Here is a 9,266-nt window from a genome sequence, read left to right as displayed (position 1 = left end):
TTAGATTTTAACCACTTTAATCATAATTTTATACTTTGGCTATTCAAGAAATAGTAGATTTACAAGCTCATAGTGCGTCACTTCGTATGAGCTTGTAGATCTGTTATTTGTTTTTGTGTGCAAATCTTTGAATACACACACACACATGTGCGTGTGCATGGTGGTGGGGGGGACCATGGCACTCTTGTAGGCTACTCCTCATCAGGAGGCACTTATAAGTGCAGTTTTATGTCCCTATTTTCGCCAGTCATCCTGATGAAGGCACTTATAAGTGCAGTTTTATGTCCCTATTCTCGCCACAGTCTAAAGCCCTAACCACACCAAAGGGTCACCATGCAACTTCTTGGTTCCAAACGGTTGCAAGGACCGTCTCGACCCTTTGGTGTGGTTTGGGCCATTGAATTCCATGTGTTGAATCACTAGGGTCAACGTGGGTCAACGTGGGTCAACGTGCAACAAGACATCACAGCAGGGACAAGGCTAAAACCGTCTCGACCCTTTGGTGTGGTTAGGGCTTCACCCCCTTTTTTTTCTACTATTTTGAAAAACATTAAAAGATCAACTAGCCGATCGTTGTGAGCTTGTAGATTGGCTATTCGAACTATTTAAAATGTTTTAGTTTTTTTAAAGGCAAAGAAGTTTAGGGATAAGGGCACTGGCGAAAATAGGGCACATACGTCTTGTAATCCTATCCAGTAGACACTTAATTAAAGGCTTTTACGTTTTTTTACAAGAGTGCTTTGGTCTCATCTTTTTTTGCATCAATTCTGTCACCCCCAACTCCTGTGATTGTTTACTTTCCAAAATGGAGGTCAAACTTGCTCTAGTAGTATTGTGAATATCATGAGTATCATCTGTGGCCAGCAGAGAGCAGCAGCTGGCAGAGCTGTACACTAAATTAATTGCTGAGTGCAGAGACAGCATAGATACATCTGCGAAAATTAATTTTAGGCTACTAGTTCACTTAGTCCTTTCTCACCTTCAGCTTAATGGTCAATGTTTGAAGTTCAGTTATAAGGATTGGCATTAATCCCACTCATTTCTGCTGTTTGGCTAAGACAAGGTAGTTTTATAGCACTGCAAGTACAAATACGCGGTTGTAAGGCCAATAACTGTTACAGTTCTGTGTTTTTGACGACAATGGAATTGATGCTGTAAAATTGTAAATACTTATTGATGTTTACATTTCTGTTTACTTTGCGTCATGTCCTGTGTGAAAAGCTTTTAACGGGCAAGAGCACTTTTTGAGGTTTGACTTGTAGTTACCTTGCCATGATATAACCAAATGTGGACAAGAAAACTTTCCAACTCATCCTTGGCCTGCCCCGGGGTCTTCTTCCAACTCATCCTTGGCCTGCCCCGGGGTCTTCTTCCAGTGGGACATGCATCTCCCCCATCTAGGGAGATGCTCCAGAAGCTTCCTAACCAGATGCCCCGAACCACCTAAACTGGCTCCTTTCCAAGTGAAGTGACTTCTCACCCTATCTCTCTAAGGGAGATGCCAGCCAGTGAGCCACCCATCTGAGAACATTAATTTTGTCTGTTTGTATCCACAACATTATTCATTCCGTCATGAGTCATCATGACCCACACTTCATGATCACAAGTGAGAGTAGGAACGAAGATTTCTCAGTAAACAGAGCTTTACCTTAATCCATTTAAAAATGGCATAAACCTGGCCTGGGGCAGCGGTCCAGGCTCAGTGGTCCAGTCACCTTGGCTGGTAATCCAGTCTGGCAGTGTGCCACAGGCTCGACTCCCGATCCCGACGGCCTTTACTGCATGTCATCCCCCCATCTCTCTCCTCATTTCCTGACAGCCCACTGTCTGTCCTTCCATAAAAGAAATACAAAATAAAGGCAAAAGCCAAAAAAAAAACATAAAAATGGCATAACCTAGAATGTAATTCCAGCGTACAATGTAAATCTATGAGGAGCATATTTTGAATAACAATTTCTAATCACTGGAGCAATTATTTTTAAGGGGCGCTAGCCCCTTCTATAAACAGCTTTTGTCCCCACATGTCTCAAGATTTGCCATTGACAATGATCGGAGAAATTTATAAACGAGCAAATCAGCTAACCAATCACAGGCAACAGGCATTCTGATTGGCCAGTATGAGATGATGTATGATGATAAGAGCACCCCTCACTTCACACGGGTGTGATTTTTGATTTCTTGTCCACATTTGGACTTGCATCATGGCAAGGTAACTACACAAACCAAACCTCTACCAAAGTGGTCTTGCCATTTAATATTGACGCATCATTTTCTGCTCAAGAGTGACATTTTTACTTATTTAAAAAGATCTAATTTCATTTGAGCAATTTTGCAGAAAATCACTGAACTGGTTGTGTAAATGCATTAGTATTTAACTCAATAGACTTGTGTATTCTGTCTGTATTATGTTGTATGCATTATTGCACACAGGACAAAATAAAAGTTAAAAACTATGTGCAATTTCAAGTTATGGCAGTATCCAGTATCAGGGAGTTGATAGCTTCCTATAATGCAATGTAATTCCCTCTCCTCCCTGGCTTAGTTTTATCATGACCTTTCTTCGAGTATCCAAGGTCTCCCGACATATTAGCATTTTGCTAATATGCGATGTCATGTCAGATACGTTGGGGATATGGTCCCTCCCCTGCTGGTCCCGAGGCCTCCCCCACTGTCCACTGAAGCCCAAAATAGGAAAGTGGACACAAATGTCCTTCACAATGTAACAGACTAAGCACTATAGCTCCATTTATGCTCCATCATATGACGGTGGCACGTGCCAACAAGAACCGATCTTGGCAGCAATGGACACCAGTCACACCACCACTACGGAATACAAATCAAGCTTAAGCACTGCAATGCCAGCAATAATGTGGCTGACTGGCCCAGGAGTGTGGAGGTTAGGGTCTAATTATCACTGACCATCACAGATATATAATATGACTGATTTAAAATGAAAAACAGCAGAATTATGCTCACATGATGAATCACAGTACATCATTATAAACAACCACAAGTATTGAAATGTCAAGCATTACAAAATATATATTACATTTCATGTATGTCCTATCTACAGTACACAGCATGACTGCTCTGACTTTAGGATAAAGGACCCGCTTTACAAAGTTAAGTGACTCAAAGAAAGTACGATGCTGACTCTGTGTAAATGCACGTTGTATGTTCAGAGGGTGAACATACTGATAATGAAAGGGAAATCTAATCTGTATTGTGTATTTGTCTCCATACAATTGTGCATCCGATCCTATCATTTTAGCTGGAAGGACAGAATCCTATCACCTGTCCTTAAAATAACTTGACCTGACAGCTACAGGGGACAGCTTTTGACATCGTTTAGCGTCAAGTAACACCTGGTGCTTTACAGTCAACGTGGCAGTGTTGTGCAGAGAGTGAGTGCATACCGCTGCCGTTATCTAGTCTAGGTATCTGATCTTCCCTGCTCTGTGTAGCCTAGATGTTAGCGCACACACAAAAAAAGGAGTTCAGACTAGTTTAGCTTCAAATTACCAGTTAAGTAGCATTTGAGAATCCTGACCACGGGGCAAGTCAGAATGTGCAGTGAAAAGCTGTACTGTTCTAATAATTATTGGCAAGTCCTTGGCATTCTATGAGCAGCACCCTGTCATCTATTCATGAATTTGGAGATAGAGTGCTTCACCTTTAGGTGAAGTAGGGAATAGTCCTTAATAGAGGGAAGGGGATGAAGTCCTGTGAAGAAGAGCGGGATGTGGAGAGACCCGAAGCCATGTGCCAGGGAGTGGAGTGAATGTGTCTGGGTCTTGTTTAACAGTCTACTTCAGACATCTTTCACTATAAGCCACATTTCTTCTGCACAATCATGTATAATACGACACAAAACAGAAATACAGAAGAATGTGCATATTAAATTCCAACACTGCCTTCTGCAGATATACACATTTACATTTTATACCAAAACAATGTCCCGGTATATATTCTTTCCTATATATTTCCCAGCTTGAGGCCGATATTATCTCCTGCCCTCAAATCATTTTCATGTTGAACTTTCGAGCCCCGCCCTGCCCTCCACTGGCAGCAGGTCCGTCCACCTTCCTGAACGAGTATTCCACTGAGAAGTTGTTCTTGTGCTGTCCTCTCCCTCGACTCCACACAAAAAGCAAAATAAAACAGAACAGAACTACCCCCAGGAACATGATACAACCCATGGCTGTGGATATGAGGATGGTCTTTAGGTCCAGTGTGAACTTCAGCAAGACCCTTGTGTCATTCAGATTAGTGTCATTAAGGTCCCCAGTGTAGTAAGTACGGTTGGCCATGAGTGCGGCATCTAGAGGAAGCCCGCTAACTGTCAGTGTAGCGAAGTAGGTGTCATTGCCACCGGCATTGCTGGCGATGCAGATATAGGTTCCAGTGTCTGCCACCTGGGCATAACGGATCTCTAGCGTGCCTTCTGCTAGCACCGTCAGGCGACCACTGCTCTTGGTGGTGATGCGGCGGCGCTGTGGCGAGATCCAGAATATCACCGGCGTGGGCTCGCCATCCGCGCGACACACGAACGACACCACCTGCCCCTCGCGAGCCGATAACTGCTGCAGCCTCCTGTTGCGGATCTTGGGCTTCTGACAAGTAAAGTGGTCGAAGAGAGCGGAGTCGGAGAAGGTGCTGAGCGCCCGGCCTTGCACCTCCACAGGTGCGGCGCACACTGGCGACGCGCCGTCAAAGTTGAGCGTCTTCCTGCGCTGAAGGATCCAGAGCAGACGACAGTCACAGGCCAAGGGGTTCCTGTCTAAACGCAGGGTCTCCAGGGTGTTAACTGACTGAAAGGCCCCCTCCTCCAGTGTGACCAGACCGTTATTGGAGAGGTTAAGCAAACGGATTTGCCGCAACCCCCCCAGCGCATACGTCTGCACTGTCACAAGGTTGGTGTTGACCAGATGCAGCTCTTTCAGCCTCACCAGGTCACGCAGTGACCAGGACTCCAGGACAGATATGGGGTTGTAGGAGAGGTTGAGGCTGGTGAGATGGGCCAGACTACGCAGGGCAGAGGTGGGCACGGAGGTGATGTTTGTATGCGTGATGGACAACCAAGACAGATTGAGGCCCTGCAGACTGTGAGTGGAGATGTACTCTAAAAAGGGCCAGTGATCAATCTCGAGGCCCTTCAGGCCACCCAGTTTGCGGAAGTTCTGGTCCTCTAAGGCAGAAATACTGAGGTAGCGGAGCCGCAGAGTCACCAGGTTACGGATGTAGGACAAAGACTGGCTGGAGATAGACGTCAGATTGCATCTCTCGATAGTTAGCTCTCTCAACGCTACTAAACCCAGAAAGGCCTTGTTGGAGATATAAACCAGATCATTGTCTCCAACCTCCAAGTTCCTCAGGCTTTTCAGATCCTGGAAAGTAAAGTCCAGAAGAATGACCATTTTGTTTCCACTGAGGTCCAGTGATGTGAGGTTGAAGAGGCGTGAGAAAGCCCCCATGGGCACTAACTTCAGCTGGTTACCCCTCAGTGATAGCACACGCAGGTTCCGCAGGCTGGAAAAGGCATTCGGCTCCAGGGCACTGATCGTGTTCTCGCTCAAATCCAGTTCTTCTAGACGTGTGTATGGGAGAAGGTCTTTATGCTCTACCCAGCGGAGCCTATTACCGCTCAGGTCCAGGACTTTGGTGTCCAAGGGTATGCCTTGTGGGAGGGTGGACAGGCGATTGCCTCGACAGGCCACAGCCTTGAGCCTGGCCATGCAGTCACAACGCTGGGGACATCCCTGACTCTGCACAGTGGACGCCAAAACCACCAATAGTAGGAACAGGCCAGGAAAAAGCCAGAATGCATCCAGGCCCAGGCACAGAGCCATGGCCCTTCTCTTCCCCCTGGTCCCGTCTGGGGCTGGATCTCTGGGCCAGACACCTGAGAACACAACAAGCAGAGGGTGGGAGTTAGATGTGTGAAAATGTGAGAGTCAAAGGGGAGTGAGAGAGAAAGACGGGAGGAGTGGTAGAGCAAGAAAGAGGAACGGAAAGGAGGGGTCAGAGAGAATGAGCCAGAGAGACACGGAAAGAAGAAGAGTAGGGTCGAATTAATGGAACTCAATTCCACTTCAATAGCTGTGTTCAAACACGCTAAATGGATGGAATTACAATTACGGACTCTAATTAACCTGGCACAGCTGTGGAAATTAAAGCCAGAACTCTGAGATAGTCCTCAGAGAACTCTGCCTGAAAACCTTGTGCTGGGTTTAGATTGAATTACACTTCATATAGCCTAGTATCTTTAGTCTTTGATTAAAAATTCTAATTTTAATGTCAGTGATGTTCCCTGAGAAAGAAAGATTCATCCTTTTGAACGTCTACACTAGTAGATCTTCAAAAGGATGAAACTTTCTTACAGTGGACTCTTCTGCAGTATATCCCCCAAAAGTAGCAAAAAAGTATTAACAAGAGCTTGTGAGTGTGACTGACTTCCCAGTGTGATTTCCCATAGATTAGACACACCCAAAGTCAGTTTGAAACTATGACCAACGACAAAAGACTCACATACATATTGGGAGAAATGTGCAAGCAAGATTGTGAACTGTTGTGATAAAAGAATGTTAGTCAATGGAATAGAACCACCCTAAGGACTACTATCTGTACCGAGTAGACCACTAGACATACTGCTTATGTAAACAGAGCTGCTACCTTTAAACACATCTTAAATCTGAGGGTTAATAAACAGCTATAAACAGCTATAGTGTAGATTCTGTCTGTACACAAACATTAAATGCCATTGACAATGAATGGAGAATTTAGGTCATATGTGTCTGAGCAAATCGGCTGGGTATGCTACTATGCTTGTGGCCACCCTTGGCCAATAAGGGACCACCATTCTTGATGATGATGTACGATGATTCACTTCTTAATGTGTGATTTTTGTATACAATTCAAATAGTTTTGGGAAGAATGCTGCTATTTGTCCCAAAGTAACTGCAAAACATTGCTGATATTTGTTTCAGAAAATATTTATACCCTGTATAACATGTATATTACAATGCAATGTGACATAGCTCTGTTTACACAATGTTGTAGCCCCTCTAAATGTATATACATTCCCCATTTTTTAACTGGTTTTATTATACTGTATTTTGACACATACCGTACGTATACAATGTAAACGTATGTTTTCTCATGCCAATAAAGCTCATTTGAATTTAATTTAATTGACTAATTAAAAACGACATTGGATCCATTGGAACACAAGGTTCTGAAAAGGAACAGTTTCCCGTCATAAAAGGTTTCCATCCGACAGCAAGGACATACTGTACTCACAGGCTTGAATGATACATCACGGGGAAAAACAGTCAAACACAGGCGATGGTACAAATCACAGATGTCGAGGAAATGGAAAACTGTCAGACACAATGAAAACCCTTTTTTTCCTTCATTGTCAGAATATATTATGCATTATGCATGTAACCAAATGTGACAGGATCTCAAAGGCAAAACAACACTCAGCAAGTATCCAGCATCTTACAGTATGTTCTCTTCAGTGCATCCAAATGCTCACTATAGTATTTTTCAAGAGGACAGGGCGATGGGTGACTTTGTATTGGTGTCTGCGGCAAGGTCACTCGCCATGACTGCAACTGACTGCATCATCATAACTCTATCCATCACATTGTACATGGTAATGGGCTCGTAATGGAAGAAACCTGCATCGCCTGTCCTGCCTATCCCACACACACGCATGCATGCACTGCACGCACTCGTGTGCACGCACACACGCACACGCACACACACACACACACACACACACACACACACACGCACACACACACACACACGCACACACACACACACACACACACACACACACACACACACACACACACACACACACACACGTGTGCAATAAGCCCCTCTATAAATCCCTCCATGAATTATCAACTAGGGTGATGGAAGCACCTCATGAAAACATGTTCCATAACATCATAATAATTGAATGTTGAAGCCGGCAGAGTGGTGGAAAAGTATTAAAAAAAGCCATGAGACCCATCACTCTCATTTAGCTTACGCATGAGGAGGTCCGCCGAACGAATGTGTTGCGATATTAAATTGACATGCAGGCAGAAGCACACATTCACAATTCCACTTGCATTTACTCTTACTTACGCGCAGTGAAAGATTCATGTGCCCGCCCACGTGTTGTTACCACAGACGGCGTGCATCTCCCCAAGGCGCAGGCTGCAACTTCTTGGGGACAGAATCAGCACATCCATAAACTCTATGGAAATCCCTTTTCTAATGCACCGAGACTCCAATGAGTTGTGCTGTCATGAATAAGGGAAGGAGGAAAACAAGTGTGGAAGTAGTCTGCCACTGCTGAATGCTACAAATAACAGCAAGGGGGGGATTGGTACAGAGATACAGAAACTCTGCCACCAAAATTATAGAGAAGAAAAATATTATAGGAGATCAAAGGGACAGGTCAAGTGACATGGCCTGATGATCATCCACAACAGGATCGAAATATTGTCAGCCAAATAAAAACGCTTTTGTACCTTATTATGGCTCTGTCTACCCTTTGTAAACGGAAGCTTGTTTAGCCCAGCGTGTGTTACCTAAGAGATCAAAGGGAACCATAGTGTTAGAGAGCTTTCTAACCCCACCTGCTTCAGGCTCAGATGACTTAATAAGTCCTTTCATGTCCCTGAATTCTACACATGCTCCGATTACCACCACCATCGCCTGATTAGGGAGTGAAAATTCCCATTAGTCAATCTGCCACTGCATAAATCTGACTGTATTATCACGCAATAACAAGCGGTTGGTGGCTGAGCTTCAGGCAAAAAAGGCGAAGGATGTGGCTTAAAAAAGTCCCAGAAAATGACACCCGTTTAATTTATTATGAGCTAGCAATTGTCATTCTGAGAAAACCGCAAGGAATATCATATAGAAATGACCCACCACGTCCACTACAGCATATACTATTCTCTATAGAAATCCTGATTGACTGCTAATATGACTGTAAAAGAAAAAGATGCAGTTAAAACGAAAGCACACTCATTGGGTCTCTTAACAATAGACAACTACAGCACGAGTGAGGCAGATTCTAATTTGCATAACAGCCCAGCATGTTAAAAAAATAAACCTTAAATATTCCATCCATCTTGCCATGCAGCAGAAATTTGGTACAGCTTCCCATCTCTCTGACCTTTCCTCCTCATCTACATTATTCAGGCAGCATGTCACTTCTATAGAGCCTATCTCAGAGAGAGAGAGAGAGAGAGAGAGAG

At 44.2% G+C, this 9,266-nt stretch overlaps 1 protein-coding gene across 1 annotated transcript; it reads right to left on the bottom strand.

Moving 5' to 3' along the window:
- Nucleotides 1-1,164: 1,164 nt before the first annotated feature.
- On the bottom strand, nucleotides 1,165-8,234 carry lingo3a (leucine rich repeat and Ig domain containing 3a). Its single transcript, XM_080769702.1, has 2 exons — nucleotides 8,143-8,234; nucleotides 1,165-5,902 (listed from the first exon to the last, which is right to left on the bottom strand). The coding sequence occupies exon 2, from the start codon at nucleotides 5,847-5,849 to the stop codon at nucleotides 4,017-4,019; it is 1,833 nt and encodes a 610-aa protein (XP_080625828.1). The 5' UTR covers nucleotides 5,850-5,902; nucleotides 8,143-8,234; the 3' UTR covers nucleotides 1,165-4,016.
- Between the last annotated feature and the right edge of the window lie 1,032 nt (nucleotides 8,235-9,266).

Source organism: Protomyctophum bolini, assembly GCF_963924005.1.
Source record: "Protomyctophum bolini genome assembly, chromosome: 8".
In the NCBI taxonomy this organism is placed as follows: Eukaryota; Metazoa; Chordata; class Actinopteri; order Myctophiformes; family Myctophidae; genus Protomyctophum; species Protomyctophum bolini.
This window is presented reverse-complemented; position numbering and strand designations above follow the sequence as displayed.